This window comes from Mytilus galloprovincialis, chromosome 10 (assembly GCF_965363235.1).
Source record: "Mytilus galloprovincialis chromosome 10, xbMytGall1.hap1.1, whole genome shotgun sequence".
Lineage (NCBI taxonomy): Eukaryota > Metazoa > Mollusca > Bivalvia > Mytilida > Mytilidae > Mytilus > Mytilus galloprovincialis.
Window position 1 is genome coordinate 24,941,429 of NC_134847.1, and position 19,162 is coordinate 24,960,590.

Sequence of the window (19,162 nt, forward strand, 5' to 3'; positions counted from 1 at the left end):
GGAGATAATCCTTGTGTATATTCCTTGACTGGCATTTAAAAATATATATATGATATAAAATTGACTATTTTAGAATGTTTTTCTCTGAAAACTGACTACGAAGAATTCTTGTTTTAAACTATGATCATTAGCATATTCTTTAAAAATACAATCCTTCATTTTTACATCATTATATATACAGAAAATAACAAACAGTGCAGATGGTTTAACATGAATTTAAGTTTCACTTTGTAAAATTAAAATTTTGATATGAGGGAGGATTCAACTCCAAAACCTTTAAAGATATAATTTCAAAATTTTACAAACTAATATAAGATCTTATGAAACAAAAGTGTACAATTCAAAAAAGTTTGAACAGATATTCCCCCTGAAACAGTTTTGTAATAATTTTAGCTAGTTTAATCTTCTGACAGCTGCTTTACTATATTAACTGTGAAATGACTGGTGAAATTTCTTTTTGTAGATCATATGGTGGAACCAGTTCATTAAAAGCAAGAGTTTCACCTGCAGTTCTTCAGAAGAATGAAGGTTATACCTGGGTAAACAAGGTATTTTGTTACAACTTATATATTATAAATACTCTGTATTTCCTCTTTCATTTTACCCCATGTTACATAAACATATAGTATAATGTTTGTGACCTGTCTTTTTAAGTTTCTAAACAATTATTTGAAAACTCATACAGTGATTTTTGTCAAATTTGGTACAAAGGTGAATGACCTTACAAAGGTGATCAATTTCAAATTGGACTTAGTAATTGTATTTTTTCAATCAAATTTTTCTCAGCAATGCTTGTCCACACCATAAATGATGTTAATTTGGTTTTTAATTGTTTAAATATAAAGTAGTGTGTGGTTGACCTTCATGTGACCTGATCCAAAGGTCAAATTTAGAATTTAAAGGGAGGGTTATGTTTTTGTCTTCAAAAACATTTCTCACTAGTTTACCTTGTTTTAGGTTAACAAGAAAACATTGCTGTCACCAGGCACTATTTCTGTTGGACTGAGAATTGACAGAAAGAGACTCTGGCAAAGAAGATTAGCTCCTCAGTTCATTTCAAACGTGACAGATTTAAAAGAAAGGTATAACTTCATGGCATATAATTAGTCAATTTAGTGACAGCCATATAAATAAAAACCAAAGGATATGGGATATCCAGTACATGTACAACAAAAAACACACAGAAAGCAAAGGAACAGCCTTTTTATTGCGATTCTTCATCTCAAAGTCACATTTAGGCCTAAACAGGGAGAAAATATAAGTCTCACCTCACTGCAATTTATTGATAATTTTAAAGAATGTATAAATATATGATTTAGCCTGCCTGTTTCTCAGATATGAAGTGTCGTGTTAGGTGTCTCAAAAATTTTGTTAATCAGTGCAGTTACCTCTGCTGTATAAATACAGGTACATTGTATATTGATCTCGCTCCAACAAAGTGTTTTAAAGTGAAAAATTTCAATGTGGATAATAACAAGGGCCAAGAATAGGTGGTGTGTGTCTTATTTGAAATTGAGTATATCAACTGTCGTACAATTGAAAGCATGATGTGGCATATATAAGAGAAGTTATCTCAAGAATAACTACACCATAACTTTAAAAATATAAGCACAGGGACATGATGAAACTTACATGAATTATGTTAAATTGTAAAATGGGTAAACTTTAATATAAATTGCTAAAGTCAATATAAATTACAATTTGGCCAAAAAAAGAGAAAACAAGATGATGACATTTCAAAAGAATGATATGGTTTTTTAGAGTTATATTCCCTTTATTTTACAATGTACATGTAACAATACAATAAGGTATAAACAAGATTTTTATGAATATTTTTTTTTTGTCTTTTTTTAGCATAAGAAAACTTTTCAACAAATTCAAGCAGCAGTTATAGAAGGAGAAACATATCAACCACAAATTGAAGAAAATATGTCGGTAAGAGACATTAAAAAGATTCCAACTAAATATTCTTTGGAAGGCATAGACAATTATGTTGTATTTGATTTAGAAACAACTTGGTTATCAAGAACCTCTGATATAACACAAATATCAGCATATGATGGGAAGAACATGCTAAATCTGTATGTGTCTCCACGACAATATATTTCATCAAAGGCCAGTGATGTTACTGGCATTACTTTCTCATTTGAGAGAAACCAAATGTATTGCCATGGTGTTCCAGTTGAAAGTGTTAGTATAAGAACAACCTTACTTAAACTAATTGAAATGATACAGAAAAAATCTCGTCCTGTGCTTGTTGGTCATAACATCCATTCATATGAATTTCCTGTACTATGAAATTTGTTGCACGAGTTTAATCTGCTGAGTTCTTTTGATAACCTAATTATTTATGAATGCATTGACACTTTGAAAATTGCAAAACGTGAAATACCAAAAGCTAATGTTCAAAATTATAAGCAGCAAACATTAGTTCAAAAAATTCTGGAGATTGTTAATGGTGCTCATAATTCTGAGGAGGATGTTAGAAGTTTATACAAACTGTTCCAAATCCAATTAAAAGTGTTCAGATATTTGTTTTTCCAGCATCTCATGAAGTTTATGACAGAACAGAAGAGAACCACCAGGGTATTGCTACTCTTACCTGAAGCTGTAAGTTTATCTATTTGGCTGATTATCTCCCCTTGAATTTTGAAAATCAGGGAAGGGAACCATCAGGTCATCACAACTTCTTTCTGTAGCTTTTAGTTTATCTATTTGGCTGATTATCTCCTCTTGAATTTCTGAATCAAGGAATAGAAAAATCAGGGTATCTATACTATCAAACGAGAAGATCTCATTTTGTGTGATGCTTCTCTTCCTCCCACAATAAATTAATCATCATACTCCTATATGTCCTATAGGTACCATGCATATTCGCATTTGTCATCCATTCTTATAAGTATTCAGTTTGGGTTATTTTGGGAGAAAAACGAAAATAAAGGCATCCGGATACATTGTTTCCAACATCTGACTGACTTTTAAGACAGACATGACTACCGGTTTTAACACTGATAACCAATTGTATGATAGATAATAAAAATGAAAAATAAATAAGCCAATCAGAGCATGATATCTTGGTATAACGATCATAAGAACCACTACTATTAAACCTCGGTTTCACTTACACATAATTTTCATAAGTACTCAGACGGATACAGGACAATTATTTCGGCATTATCTGCATGTATAGGCCACAGACCACAATTAATTTCTCTGTTAGTTCTTTATAACGTTTTGTCACATTAAAAAATTTGCACCATGCACTTTTGTCCAATTTTTTTTGTGTGTAATGTATAGTACCTGTCCAAAAGTATATCCAAAATTCAGAAAGATTGACTCAATCACTTTTACAAATTTAGCCAATACACATCCCTACCCCTATTGACAAGTCAAGAGATGTTCCGAAAACTGTAAATATTACCTTTTTGCACTTAGCCTAATCACTCTTTCCATATCAAAATCAGTTAAAATACAACATCCAAAAGTTTATTTCACCTCTCTTCTTTCATTTCCAACCCATAAAAACTAAATAATCAATGAGAAAGGCAAAGAAAAAAAAATTAGAAAGAATACACCTTAATTAAAGGGAACTATATTCGTAGACACCGAAAAGTAGGGTCATTAATTGTGGTCTTGGGCCTATTAGACCCTTATTCTTCAACTAAATGCCAAAAAAATTAGCATGCATTAAGTTTATTCTTTATCGAAACAGCATACAAAATTTTAAATCAATCCGACAAGTTTTATGGTAGTCCTGATTCTTTTAATAACACTACCATCATGTTAATAATTACAGGAATTTTGTGGCATGAAATTTACAAAACATGTATCTATTAGGAAAAGTTAAAGTTTAATAACTTTCTTGTTGAACAAGATATTTTAAAAAAAGTAAGGTGTCTATAGAAGCTAAATGACTAAATTTTAAGAATTTGAAAGAAAAATTTAAAAAATCATGTTTTTTTCAATAGAAGTTGGGTTTTTTCAAAAATTCTTGTAATTTTAGTTAAATTAAATTAAATAGAATTCCTTTAAAAATACTTAAATAGAAAACTCACTTTCAAAACTTATCTTAAAAATTAGCTTATCTTATCTTTAATAAGTAAAATATAACTCAAACAATAATTAGACAAAATTCACAGGTACTTGACCTGTTTACCTGAGGTACCAACATACCTGTCAACTGACCCGTATTCTGCGGGTGTGACCCGAGATTTTCACAATTCTGAGGGATCACCCGGGACACCCGCCGGGTCATTGAATAACCTGAGAATTCCGAAAATGACCCGTTTTCACCCGTATTTCTTAGCCTTGAGATTGATTTCATAAGTAATATTCCTTTGAAATACCGGCAAATTCGTAATTCTTCCATGAACAGGAAGTTCATCTAGCTGTGTAAACTGTCAAATTAAGTTGCCCATTAAGTGCATGGCTTCACTTGACAACTTTGGTGTCAAACACACTGTTAATTAATACCAATTACCTTAACTTTAGGTCGTAAATAAATTGCACTGTTGTTTTACAAACATATTTCAACTAGATTTACTTCCACTTTTTTGTCACCATTCAAAATTATTCCTTATATTTACATTTTTGGGGTGAAAAAGATTAAATAAAAAAAAAAAAAAATTCAAATACATATTGAAATATAACTTTTCATTATTTTTATACCTTTATACAATTTAAAAAAAAAAGTTGAAAATTATTTTGTTCATCTATACTTCTTTTAACTGTATTACTATATTTTATTATAAGTCTAATTTCAATTGAAAATTTAAAGATGTGTTTTATGGCTGAATAGCTGGTTTCAAACATTATAGAATTACTTATGGAAAATATATCCTAATATTTGGTGTGTGAGGTTGAATTACATCACAACTATGAGTAAAGAACATAAGACTGTGTTACACAAATTTAATTTGCTTTAGTCTAGAATTTTAGTATATTGAAGGAATTTTTGTCTTATACATGTATTAAAAATATGCTTTAAATTGTAAAAATATTCGAATTATCTCTTGCCGCGATATAGCCTTTTTGTGCTAATGCGGCATAAAGCAACCAACAATCAATCAATCAATCACAAATTTATAAAAATATTTTAAAGTGCAATGAAACAATAATTAATAAGATTTAAAAATTACTTAACCAAGTGAACATGCATTGATGTTTTGGAAACTTTGATTTAAATTATAAGAAAAATGTACAATAAATACTGAAATTCAGCTCGAAAAAGTTTGTACGGTGTATGACCTGAGATTTGATTCTTCAATGCAGGTCATGACCTGCATTTTCATCGTCACAGGTTGACAGGTATGGGTACCAATATTCATGTGAAACACCAGGTCATGTTACATGTAATAAAAATTTCAAACTAGTGTAATTTCTTTATTCCTTGAAATATCACACTCAAATAAACTTTTTAGTGAAGTTTAACTATTTGTTTATTTTTATCAATAAAGAGATTTAATAAATATCATAAAAGACTTCTGTTAGAAAAATATTTATTAAAAAATATATCAAATTTGACAACAAAACTTATTTAAAAAGTTAATAGAAAACATCCAATATGCTTTCTTGTTAAATTGATTACTTAATAAATTATTTAGTAACATATTTTCATAGATTTTGATCTCAATCTGGACCCCTGAAAATGAAATAATTGGCTCAACTGGATACCGTTAAGAAAACACTTAATTTAGAGTTGCCTCAGAAGGTGTCTCTGTAACACCATACCACATATTGCATCAAAGGACAAATATGTACATCAAAGCAGATATTGTACACTACTTTATTATAAATATCAGGGTCTCCAAATTTTATGCCATTAGTCCAAGTTGCGATATAACTGATCCAGTTTAATTTTTCAAAATGTTCACTAAAGGTCATACCAAGAAATGGTCAAAGAAAGACAACTCTCCAAGACATCCTGGATGCTTCCAAGCAGGCAAACCCAGTGGTAGAAGCAGAAGCCAGACGTCAATACAGATCCCTGAATCAGCTAGTGCAAGTACTTCCTATGTGTGGCAAACTTTTAAATCTTCTGACTGCAAAATGGAGACAACTGGTAACATCTGTACCCTTCGACCGCAAGCTAATGCTGACCTGAAAAGAGAAGAAAATAAAGAATTACATTCTGGTATGAGATGAATAGACAGTCAACTGACATTCAGCTTGTTCAACACTACTAATGATAAACACCAAGTGGACTCACCATCCTGTCCTAAGTTTAATGCTGACTATTATGAACAGAAAAAGTGGGGAACTTGCTGGCAGTTTACCTTAAAATGCATAGCCTGTGGTTTTATTGGAGACAGAATGAAGATGTACAAGGAAATAGCTAATGGCAAACCAGGACCCAACCCAGGACAACCAAATGTAGCCCTAGCATCTGCTTTGCAGGACTGCCCAATTGGAAATACAACAGTGCAGCAATTACTTGCAGGAATGGACACACAACCACCATGTAGAAGCAGTATGCAACGCACATCCAGCAGAGTAGCAGCTGAAATGGTCAAGCTGAACAAAACAGACATGGCACAGAAACTGCAAAGGTGATGATGCACTCAACTGGTGGAGTCATTCACATTACTTGTCAACATACCAGATCGCTGCCCTGCAAATGGATAAAACAGATAAATTTTTACTTCAAGAAATCCTGAAAATGAAATTAACTACAGCAGCTATTGAAAGCATGAAACTTTATTACAATACCAACAAAAATGAAGGAGTTCATAGAGCACTGAGTGTTAATTTGCCCAAAAATGTAATTTACTCCAAAAATATGGAAGGACGACTTGCTTCAGGAGTACATAGAAACAACAACATGCCGGGAACCTCCACACAACTTAAATGTACGAATCTAGAAGTAGAACTTTCAGAACGAAGTAAACGTTATCTCAAGAAAATGGACACTGACTTTAAATACAACCAAGATTACATACTAAGACCAGAAGTTCAAAAGAGGAGATTACAGCAGAATGCAGAAAAGCTGGCAGAGCACAAGACATGGAGAGAAATGAACAAAAAGCATGACTATTATTGCAAAGGTCAACTAGATCCACAGCCTGCCTTACAGTTCCAGGACCATGACAGCTACTGCAAACCAAAGCTTCCAAGACCTGCTGCAGACTGAGATACCAGAGCCACCAGCAAACAGAATCATAACAGGTCCTTTTCAGGGCCACCCAAATATCAAAAAAAGAATCTAAAGTTGTTGTACAGTAGTTTCCAAATTTCTTTTCCTTTTTTCCCCCATTCTGATAACAAAATATATTTTTTTGCCCGCCCCAGAAAAAAAAAAGAAGTAAAATAAAAATATAGAAGTACCCGATAATCATTTTACCCAAATTACTATTGTCCATTTTCAACTCCACTCTGCATGGAGGGAGGGGATCTGGGTGGCCCAAACAGGAACTGGTTGAAACGCATGACTGCCGGCTGTTGTTGAAACCATGATGTTCGACAGTAATGCACTTCGAATTGTGGCACAGGTGCGAAATATCAGTTTTATCAATAATAATATTCTGATGATGCACCATGTAGGCAAGCCTGTACACATGCATTTGTCTCCGACCCCTGGCGTCTGGAAATTTACAATTAATAACTCCATATTTGCCATTAGGTGTACATAAACCTGTCCAAATTTGACACTGCCCATTATAGCCAGGGGCTGAGCTTTCTGTTAATTTCTGACTATATTTCAAATAAAATGCATCCATTTTGAAGATGTGATGTTTTGTAAGACAATAGAGTAGTAATATATTATTAAAATATAAAAAGGGTCCAACATTATTGACAGAAAGGGCTGAAACTGGGGTCAAAGGGCTTTTAGTGCATCAAAATGGCCAAAAATGCCTTAAATTGCAAAATATAACCAGTTTCAAGATTAAAATTGAAAAAAATTACAATAAACCAATAATATTTATCATTTGAAGTGACTTTCTGCCAAAACAGTTGGCCCTTTCTTCATTTTCAAGAATTTGGGTATCAGCCTCTTAGGCCACAGACCACAATTAATTTCTCTATTAGTTCTTTATAACGTTTTGTCACATTAAAAAATTTGCACCATGCACTTTTGTCCAATTTTTTGTGTGTGTAATGTATAGTACCTGTCCAAAAGTATATCCAAAATTCAGAAAGATTGACGCAATCACTTTTACAAATTTAGCCAATACACATCCCTACCCCTATTGACAAGTCAAGAGATGTTCCGAAAACTGTAAATATTACCTTTTTGCACTTAGCCTAATCACTCTTTCCATATCAAAATCAGTTAAAATACAACATCCAAAAGTTTATTTCACCTCTCTTCTTTCATTTCCAACCCATAAAAACTAAATAATCAATGAGAAAGGCAAAGAAAAAAATAAGAAAGAATACACCTAAATTAAAGGGAACTAACTATATTCGTGGAGAACAAAAAGTAGTGTCATTAATTGTGGTCTTGGGCCTATTAGACCCTTATTCTTCAATTAAATGTCAAAAAAATTAGCATGCATTAAGTTTATTCTTTATCGAAACAGCATACAAAATTTTAAATCAATCCGCCAAGTTTTATGGTAGTCCTGATTCTTTTAATAACACTACCCTCATGTTAATAATTACAGGAATTTTGTGGCATGAAATTTACAAAACATGTATCTACTAGGAAAAGTTAAAGTTTAATAACTTTCTTGTTAAACAAGATATTTTAAAAAAAGTAAGGTGTCTATAGAAGCTAAATGACTAAGTTTTAAGAATTTGAAAGAAAAATTTAAAAAATCATGTTTTTTTCAATAGAAGTTGGGTTTTTTTCAAAAATTCTTGTAATTTTAGTTAAATTAGGAGTCGAGAAGAAATTTAAAATTTATAGTTAATAGCAAATACACTTTATTTATAGTATACATATGTTCATAGTATACAGAAACACGAAAATGATCGAATTTAACAGAAAAAAAAATAATAACGAATTTTGAAAACAAGAGAGAGGGCTTAAACTGTTTCCAAGTACCTATGAATTTTGATACCTTTTTGAAGTTTGTCCTTTGACATTACCAGGCCAAAGATTCCTGGCGAAGTTTGACTTTTAATTATCTAATCTACTATGGCGCTTGTAATTACTTCAGATTGAAAAAAAACCTTCTTGATCTTGTCGAATTGAAAATGTCTGAAACCGATGATACTTTCATTTTTTCTTGATGTCTCAGAAAAAAATGTGGAGTGTTTCAATTTTACATGATTAAACCTGTACCATCAAGTATTCATTAGTTATATCCACATTGATTTGCATTTCACAGTTTTTAAGTTGCATTTTTTTTTAAAGGATGGAGGTTACACATTCAGATGTACATGTAGGTCTCAGCAATATTTTATCAAACATAAATTGCAAAAATTAATCTAGTTGTCTAAGTTCTAATTAATTTTATGTTTTTTGGAATAACAATAGCAATCAATATACTGGAAAATTGATCTTTCAAATTAATTACCACGACAACATTTTTAAAATAGAACAAAATTATTTAATATTTTCAATACACATTTATATCAAATCTTCTTAAATTGAAATATAAAGTCCAGTTAAGTGGTTAGCGTTTTTGGTATTCAATATTGGGTCCTTCTGACAATCAACTCATTAACTGGTTAACTGTTGACAACACTAGTTTTTATGGCATAACAATATTGATGATTATCATTCATCAGATGAATCTTTTTCTTCCCAATTTTCATCAGTTCAATGATGACGATTGCACAGATTTTACAGTACACTTGATACTTCACAAGCTGAGAGAAGATTTACAAAAGTATAGAAAATGTTTCAGTGGATCAGAGTTTGTCAAGTGGATAATGGAGAACCATAACTTGATTAAATTGCTGAGTTCACAATTAGGTAAGTCAAACAGTGGTCTCAGATTTTCTTTGTACTTGTTTGGCTTTATAAATATTTTGATATGAGCGTCACTGATGAGTCTTATGTAGACGAAACGTGCGTCTGATGAATTTAATTATAATACTGGTACCTTTGATAACTATATCTCACTCATCTATATTTTGTTGGTTGTGGTATATAAATTATTACCGTATATAAGATTTTTCTTGTGTTGGCTTTTTCACAATTTGATGGCAGGTTAAATTTTCACTGCGTACAAATTTCACTGAATGGGAAAATACATGAGAAAAAATAACTGTATTGAATTGTTAAAGTTGTAATCACCATAATAAAATCGAGAATGGAAATGGGGAATGTGTCAAAGAGACAACAACCCGACCATCAAAAGACAACAGCAGAAGGTCACCAACAGGTCTTCAATGTAGAGGGAAATTCCTGCATCCAGAGGCGTCCTTCAGCTGGCCTCTAAACAAATATATACTAGTTCAGTAATAATGAATGCCATACTAAACTCCAAATTGTACACAAGAAACTAAAATTAAAAATAATACAAGACTAACAAAGGCCAGAGGCTCCTGACTTGGGACGGGCGCAAAAATAAACTTACTTTACATCAAATGAAACTTCAAATAGAAAAAAATGATGCATAGGTTTTAATTTAAGGAATATCTATCATATTTTTTCTGTCTATGAAGAAATAACTTAAAAAATGTGGTGTACACTGAATAACCTGCACTCAGTATCCATGCTTCTTTGTTGATTGTATACTAAAAGGTGACAATCTGTACACTACAGCCTCAAAACACGACAACTAATTACGGTAGATGCCATATTTTCAAATCATAACAGATTGTGGGAATTGTTTTTTGACGATTATACTTTATGCATCCTTAATAAATGATAAAATCATGCACAGAATACTAAATTTATGATATATACATGCATTGGTTCAAGAATTGGATAAACATTATTTTTCACCAGTCCCTCGTTTCATATGACTTGAACTAACAGTTAATCAATATCAAATAAATGAGTACCACAAATGAAAAAACACTTTCAAGGAAATTAAAATTTTCACATTGGAGTATAATAAAAGTTGAAGGTTTTGACCATTACAGACACAAGGTATACTAATATCTGTGTAAATGTCATTTGTTTTTTACACTGCATGCAAAACGTTAGGGTGAAGACAATAATCAATGGAACACCATTAAAAAACATTATTAACCAGTCAATGATTACTGTGTTGACATTATGAAATCAGATGTTTTTATGAAGTATACATACATACTCTTGTGATCTCTCAAACAACACAAAAGACACAATAATTAAAAGTCTTTTAAACAACCATAAATGATGGGATATGCTAGGAAATATATGTGGAATCAAATTTTGGAGTTTCTTTAGATGCCAGGAGTAAAGCGGGAAAAAATGATATACAGTATTATATACTTAGAAGAAAATACATGTAAATTGTATGTGGAATACAATCAATGGCAATTGTGCTGTATCAACCATCCATGTTGAAGGAGATATGGTATGATTGCCAAAGAGACAGCTAACGATCAGAGTTCAAATGAAGTGGATGTAAAAAATTAAAGACCACTGCACAGCCTTCAAGTTCATTGAGTTCAACAATGCTTCATTCTTTTGAAAAAAAACCAATTTAAAAACAAGGTTGACTGATTGAATTTTCTAATGTTTATCATTGATTGTGAGTGAGCATACAAAAGCACATTTTCTACCAGATTGAAAGTTTAAACGAAACTCCAGAAGATAAGGATAAACAAGGTCGAAAATACAAAAATCCTCAGATATTATTTGTGGTATTTTCTACGATGTCAAATATCGATCTTATTTTGTAACTTTTATATAGGAGACACTTATAATATTTTAAAATGGGGTATGGTTAATAAACTTCAAAGTTTCATACACTTAAAAGTCTCTCTCAATTCTTAGAAGTCTAGGAATAATTTAAAAGAATGATGGACAGAAACTAATATTTTTTTTTATTATCTATTTTAGTTCCAGGTTTGCCTACAGATTATATTCTTATAACTAAAGAAATAGCAGCATTAATGGGCAGGAGATTTTTGGAAAGTAACCTGATAGTAGATACAGAAATTTATGATAAACATGATCAAGGTATAGCCTATGGTTCTTTTCATCTTAAAAAAAAATGCTTGCAACAAATTGATGACCTACACTCACCCCCTGCATATGGCATCTTTTCAATCGGAATCCTGTCTGTCATACCTCCTATAGAGTGAGTCTCAAAATGTTTGCTCTTTGTCCTAGTCAACACCGATGGGAAAACCTACTGTTTTACAGTGCTTATCCAGTGACCTTTGGGGTATCACAATAGCAATGGCCAAAACAGTTTACCAAATTGCAGTTAGATTTCTTCTCCAACTAACTGATCAACTTGTAAAATGTTTTAGCAGATTGCTCAAGTGAAATGTTGTTAGTATGAAGTGAGTGCTGTGAAATCAAAAGTAATACTTACCATCCAGATCCAGTTAGTTGATATCTTTGTCATTTGTTTCAAACACAAAAATGACTTACTATAGTATGAGTCACTGAATAAGAAGGTCTAATTTTGACATGGAAACTTCTATCATAAATAGATTTTATAAATAAATAGTTCAAACCATTGTTTTGTAGATGTATATTTTATAGCTTTGTCTTCTAAGACAAAGTTATTGTGTAATTATGATTCGTATGATATTTTCTATACAAATTACTGATCTGCTGGCATTAAAGGGAAATAATTTTTATTGAGTTATTGTACACCAAATAATTAATCAATGATACCTGGCTTCTGATTTTGCCTACAATTTTTTCCAAATTTTTAATAATCTTTAAATTAAATTTCATTGTTTCTTTTCAAAACAGAGGATACAAGTTTAATAATCATAAAAGTAATGTTACAAACAAATTAATTGAGGAAAGTAAATATTTGTCAGACAAAAATTGTGACAACATTTTGCTGATTTTCAGTAATGTAAATTATTTCCCTTTAATGATAGCAGATAAGTAATTGCTTTAGAAAAAAATATCCAAATTACAATTATGCACTAACTTGTTGTTGGAAAACGGAGCTATTAATTATAGACTTACAAAACAATGTTTTCAACTATTTATTTATAAAATCTATTGATGATAGAAGTTAACATGTCAAAATTAAACCTTCTTATTCAGTGACTCATATTATAGTAAGCCATTTTTGTGTTTGAAACAAATGACAAAGATATCAACTAACTGGATCTGGATGGTAAGTATTACTTTTGATTTTACAGCACTCACTTCATACTAACAACATTTCACTTGAGCAATCTGCTAAAATATTTTACCAGTTGATCAGTTAGTTGGAGAAGAAATCTAACTGCAATTTGGTAAACTGTTTGAGCCATTGCTATTGTGATACCCCAAAGGTCACTGGATAAGCACAGTAATAGCTTCGTTTTCCAACAACAAGTTAGTGCATAATTGTAATTTGGATTTTTTTTTCTAAAGCAATTACTTATCTGCTACCATTAAAGGGAAATAATTTACATTACTGAAAATCATCAAAATGTTGTCACAATTTTTGTCTGACAAATATCAACTTTCCTCATTTAATTTGTTTGTAACATTACTTTTATGATTATTAAACTTTTATCCTCTGTTTAATTTTGAAAAGAAACAATGAAATTTATTTTTAAGATGATTAAAATTTTGAAAAAAATTGTCGGCAAAATCAGTAGCCAGGTATCATTGATTAATTTTTTAGTGTACAATAACTCAACAAAAATTATTTCCCTTTAATGCCAGCAGATCAGTAATTTGTATAGAAAATATTATACGAATCATAATTACACAATAACTTTGTCTTAGAAGACAAAGCTATAAAATATACATCTACAAAACAATGGTTTGAACTATTTATTTATAAAATCTATTTATGATAGAAGTTTCCATGTCAAAATAAGACCTTCTTATTCAGTGACTCATACTATAGTAAGTCATTTTGTGTTTGAAACAAATGACAAAGATATCAAATAACTGGATCTGGATGGTAAGTATTACTGGTAAGTATTACTTTTGATTTCACAGCACTCACTTCATACTAACAACATTTCACTTGAGCAATCTGCTAAAACATTTTACCAGTTGATCAGTTAGTTGGAGAAGAAATCTAACTGCAATTTGGTAAACTGTTTTGGCCATTGCTATTGTGATACCCCAAAGGTCACTGGATAAGCACTGTAAAATTAAAAAAAAACCTGTTTTGAATATGATTGAAATATTTGCAACTTGACATTAAACAAACTATTCTCAATCAGTGATAAATATCATATCGTTTCTGTGGAAAACAGTATGTATAAACTATGATAAGTTAAAATGATCTACTTTTAAATGTAAAAACAAATATTTAGTGAATAATCTATAAACTGAATATATTTTCGTTATTGTAAACTTTTCTTAAGCAGATATGATTGCTAGAATTCCCTTTTCCAAAAAAATAGTTTATATCATGTGCTATAGTCTTTCAGCCTTAAAGATTTTCTTTTACTAATTGAATTTTGGTCAATAGCAAACTAGAAGACTTTCTTGTTACAGCATACAATATATACTTTATGTCTATATATTTGTAGATAATAGACTGGACCTAGATACAAGCTTTGATGCAACAAATTATCCTCAATTGAGCATCATGGAAAATAAACAAAATAACAGAAAGGGAGATAACTCATCGACTGATAGTGATGCAACACCAAGTGATACATATCCAAAAACTCAGTATCGGGTACATGGCAAAACTTTAGTGTCACCTGTGCAGCTCCCAAGACAGGCAAACAGAAGCTTTAATAAACCAGTCTCAATTATCCTGTGATACACCAATGTCTTTCAGTATTTATTCACCGAGAGTGATGGCCCTATTTTTGAAAATTGTGATGATCATTTTTACTACATTGCTACCATGACAACTCTCCACAATGCAGAAAACCATGAACCTCCATCAGAGTTAGATATTTAAGTGGACAAATGTTTCCAAAGTCATGTTTCAAATGTTTCTAAAGTCATGTTTCTTCCAATTATTTACTGCATATTATTTATAGTCGTAGAAAGTTTTATTCTAGCGTCTTAGTTTCTATTTTATTTACTAATGGCGATTTGTATTTGTAAATTACTGGAAGAATTAAATATATGTGATTATATGTTACCTTTGGAAACTATGACATCTAAAGTATCTTGAAAAATTGTTTAAATTCTGTTTTTTAAGATATATCAATTGCCAACAAACGCCAATGGGCGAAGGTCAAATGACCTTACTAGGAACTCTTCAGATTTTATCGTGAGTGTATTCGAAATCAAAGCTCTCGACAATATTTTAAGAAAACACACGATACATTATTGTGTATATGACCTTTGTTTTTCCTGTTTCAAATTTATATTCCGCAAAGATTCAAGATTTTTTTTTGTTTCTTAAATACTAATAATCAAGATTAAGAAATGAAAAGACAAAAATTTTAAAATTCAATAAAACAGATCTATGGAAACTGTGAATGGCAAAATTTAAAACTTTGGTTGCCCATTTCGACCAGCTGAAGCCGGCTCGGCAGTACGAGTAAGTTCTCTTTTGAAAACGAAAAAAAAAAAACCACTAAAAGATTAAGATCTTTTAAGTAAGTATATATTAATTTTTGGAATTTAATTTCTTTTCATATTGTTCATCAAAAATATTTCACCGAATAAGGTCCAAAAATGAAGGTAAAGATAGAATTTTAGTGTCAGTTTAAAATTTTAGATGTTCAGGACGTATTAATGTTGAAAATATGCCACACACCGCTATATTTTGACCTTTGATAAAATAGTACTACTAGAACTAGTCAAAGCCGCAAAGCAGCTTGTGCCTTATACAAACAGTCACTTTCTTAAATTGTGGTTGAACTAATTAATGTTTAACAATGATTAGAGCTCTTGCTCTTGTAAAAACTGTGCTTTATATGTTTATTTAAAATCATGTTCTCTTGTGACATTTAAACAAGTGTGCTTTAACTGTTGTGTAAAATAACTTATTGATTTAGTGCTTTAGTATAAACATTATAAGAAACATTCAACATAGGGACTATTGTTTGAAATTTTATATTGTTCTGTTATTGTAACTTGTTATTACATATCTTAAAATATATATGATGAATAAAAATTTGAAAACCCCTTATCTTCTATTATTATCAAGTAAAAATGGCTATACAGGTGTCTGAAGGTATGGAATCAGTTCTTTTTACAAAAAAAGGAAGATATGCAGTTTCAACACACAAAAAACATTGGGTACGCCAAAAAAAGTTGATAAAAAATCCCCAGTTATGAGACCCAAACTGTTGTGGCTTGACAACTTTGTCACATGTCTGTAGAAGTGCATATACACTTTCCTTTCTGGGATGTTATTTTTCAAGAAACTTCCTAGTAAAAGTGTTACAGTTTTAGCTGCAAAGGTCCAAGTTCCTATGGCAAATTGCATTGTCTATATTTACAGAATTGCAACCTATAGTTTCTAAAAAACAGGCTTAACCAAGAAAATTGACCAATGAACCATGAAAATGAGGTCAAGGTCAGATGAATCACGCCAGGCAGACATGTACAGCTTACATTCCTTCTTTGCAACAAATATATCAGACCTATTGCTTAAAGTCTAAGAAAAACAGACCAAACCACAAAAACCTAACACTGAGCAATGAGCCATGAAAATGAGGTCAAGGTCAAATAAAACCTGTGATACTGACATGTACATCATAAAATATTTCCATACACCAAAGTGACCAAATATAGTTGACCTATTGCATATACAGTAGTAGTATAAGAAAAAAGTCAAAAACTCAAAAACTTTAAGGAGTAGGTCCAAAATTATAGCAGTTTTACAACATTATTAAAATGAAACCTGTTAGTTATTTATTGGAAAGTAGAATGCTTCTGCTACATAAATATGGGCTATTTTTGACAATTCAATGCACATTTCTTGTGTACCAGCATCATTGAGTCATGTTAAATTACTGAAATTTTCACAATTTTAGCATTTTAGTTGAATTTTAGATGGTTTCTGTCTTAAATGATAGTGGCCACATTTGTGTTCATTCTTAATATTGAAATGTAAGTTGTATTTGATGATAATACATAACATGTATAAAGGTTGAGGATGAGCACGGATGCTATAAAAAAGAAGATGTGGTATGATTGCCAATGAGACAACTATCCACAAAAGACCAAAAATGACACAGACATTAACAACTATAGGTCACCGTACGGCCTTCAACAATGAGCAAAGCCCATACCGCATAGTCAGCTATAATAGGCCCCGATAAGATAATGTAAAACAATTCAAACGAGAAAACTAACGGCCTTACTTATGTAAAAAAATGAACGAAAAACAAATATGTAACACATAAGCATACGACAACCACTGAATTACAGGCTCCCGACTTGGGACAGGCACATACATAAATAATGTGGCGGGGTTAAACATGTTAGCGGGATCCCAACCCTGCGTCCACTTTCATTTTTGACAAAAAACATCTGAAAAGTGATAATTTTTATAGATTTTTCATATTTCAGCTAGAATTGGAGCGCTTTTAATGATTTTAAAAATCAGTTGAGATCTTTCACTTAAACTAATTAAATCAATTGAAATGGTCTCTTTTAAAGTGTTTAAAAAGTGTGCAAAATCTTTGTCAGATGAACCTGAAATTGAGGCCAAAATCAGCACTTACCGGACCTACCTTTTGACCACTGAAACATGAAAATGAGGTCAAGGTCAAATGACACCTGCCAGCCAGCTAGATATATACACCTTGCAATCATTCCATGCACCAAATATGATAGAACTTAGTCACTATAATAATTGCATAAAGTATAAGAAAAACAGACCAAAACACAAAAATTTAACTATAACCACTGAACCAAGAAAATGAGGTCAAGTTCAGATGACACCTGCCAGTTGGACATGTACACCTTACAATCCATTCATACACTAAATATACTAGACCTATTGGTTATAGTATCTGAGATATGGACTTGACCACCAAAACTAAACCTATTTCACTGACCCATGAACTGAGGTCAGGGTCAAGTGAAAAAAGTTTGACAGGCATGATGACCTTGCTAGGTACACACATACCAAATATTGTTGTCCTATATCTCATAATAAAAGACAAACTAACATTACAAAAACTCTTTTTTTCAAGTTGTCACTGAACCATGAAAAAGAGGTCAAGGACAATGGACATGTAAAAGAGGGAACATAAGACATCTATATACAAAGTATGAAGCATCTAGGTCTTCCACCTTCTAAAATATCAATCTAATTAAAAACTGATCTCTCATCGCTCCTGTTTCTGATATGTCGCATGGGAGATCTAACGAAACCCGCTTTGAGATCACATGTGAGTGACCTCGTAGGTGTGTCTTTTTCGACCAATGAAATTGAGTCTTCCACGATCTTGGAAGTTTAACGTAAGGCAAAGGGATGTAACTCATTTTATTTACGACAAAATCGTCAGTCAAGATAATTCATAAAATTTTTTGATTGGCTTATTAATAGGTCGTCAACTCATTTGCATATCTTTATAAATTCATAACTTTTAGTTCACTCACATGTGACCTCAAAGCCGGTTTCGTTAGATCTCCCACGCGACATATCAGAAACAGGAGCGATGAGAGATCGGTTTTTAATTAGATTGCTAAAATATAAAGCTATTAATAATTTAACTAACGCTACCCAGATCACTATCCCTATGTCGAACTTTCTGCGACAGAAGTCTACCAAAACCGTAAAAAATAGACCTTAAACTGCATTCGATGATCCACAATAGTGTATACAATTTCAAAGGATTGGGTCAAAAGTAAAATCACAAAAACCACAAGTGGGACTAAAACTATCGCCCAGAAATATATAAAATACCATTTTCAAAGGCAAGCCACAACTCTTAAACAATTATTGTAAAAAAATCTGACTTGACCAGTATTTTTAAGCGCCTATTATAGCGTTGCTGCATTTGTTTGCACCTGTCCATAGTCAGGAACCTGATGTTCATTGTTTGTTGATGTGGTTCATAAGTGTTTCTCATTTCTCGTTTTTTATATAAATTAGACAGTTGGTTTTCCTGTTTGAATGGTATTTCAGCAGCCAAGGCTCTATGTTGAAGGCTGTACTTTGAGCTATAATAATGGTTTACTTTTACAAATTGTGACTTTGATCGAGAGTTGTCTCATTGGCACTCATACCACATCATCTTACATCTAGTTACTATAACTTCTACCCCT

At 31.5% G+C, this 19,162-nt stretch overlaps 1 protein-coding gene across 3 annotated transcripts in view; it reads left to right on the forward strand.

Moving 5' to 3' along the window:
• Positions 1–16,065, forward strand: part of LOC143047239 (uncharacterized) — a 56,394-nt gene extending 40,329 nt beyond the window's left edge. Inside the window, exons 11-16 of one of the 3 annotated variants that reach the window (XR_012969460.1) lie at positions 464–548; positions 958–1,082; positions 1,855–2,610; positions 9,706–9,862; positions 11,888–12,007; positions 14,500–16,065. Coding sequence is in view for 2 of the 3 variants with exons in the window: in XM_076220255.1 (XP_076076370.1) it covers positions 2,551–2,610; positions 9,706–9,862; positions 11,888–12,007; positions 14,500–14,738 (576 nt within the window). In the remaining variant the exon portion in view is untranslated. Of the gene's footprint in view, positions 1–463; positions 549–957; positions 1,083–1,854; positions 2,611–9,705; positions 9,863–11,887; positions 12,008–14,499 lie in introns of those variants that run through there. The other 2 variants (XM_076220256.1, XM_076220255.1) reach the window with 2 other exon arrangements.
• The last annotated feature ends 3,097 nt before the right edge of the window (positions 16,066–19,162 follow it).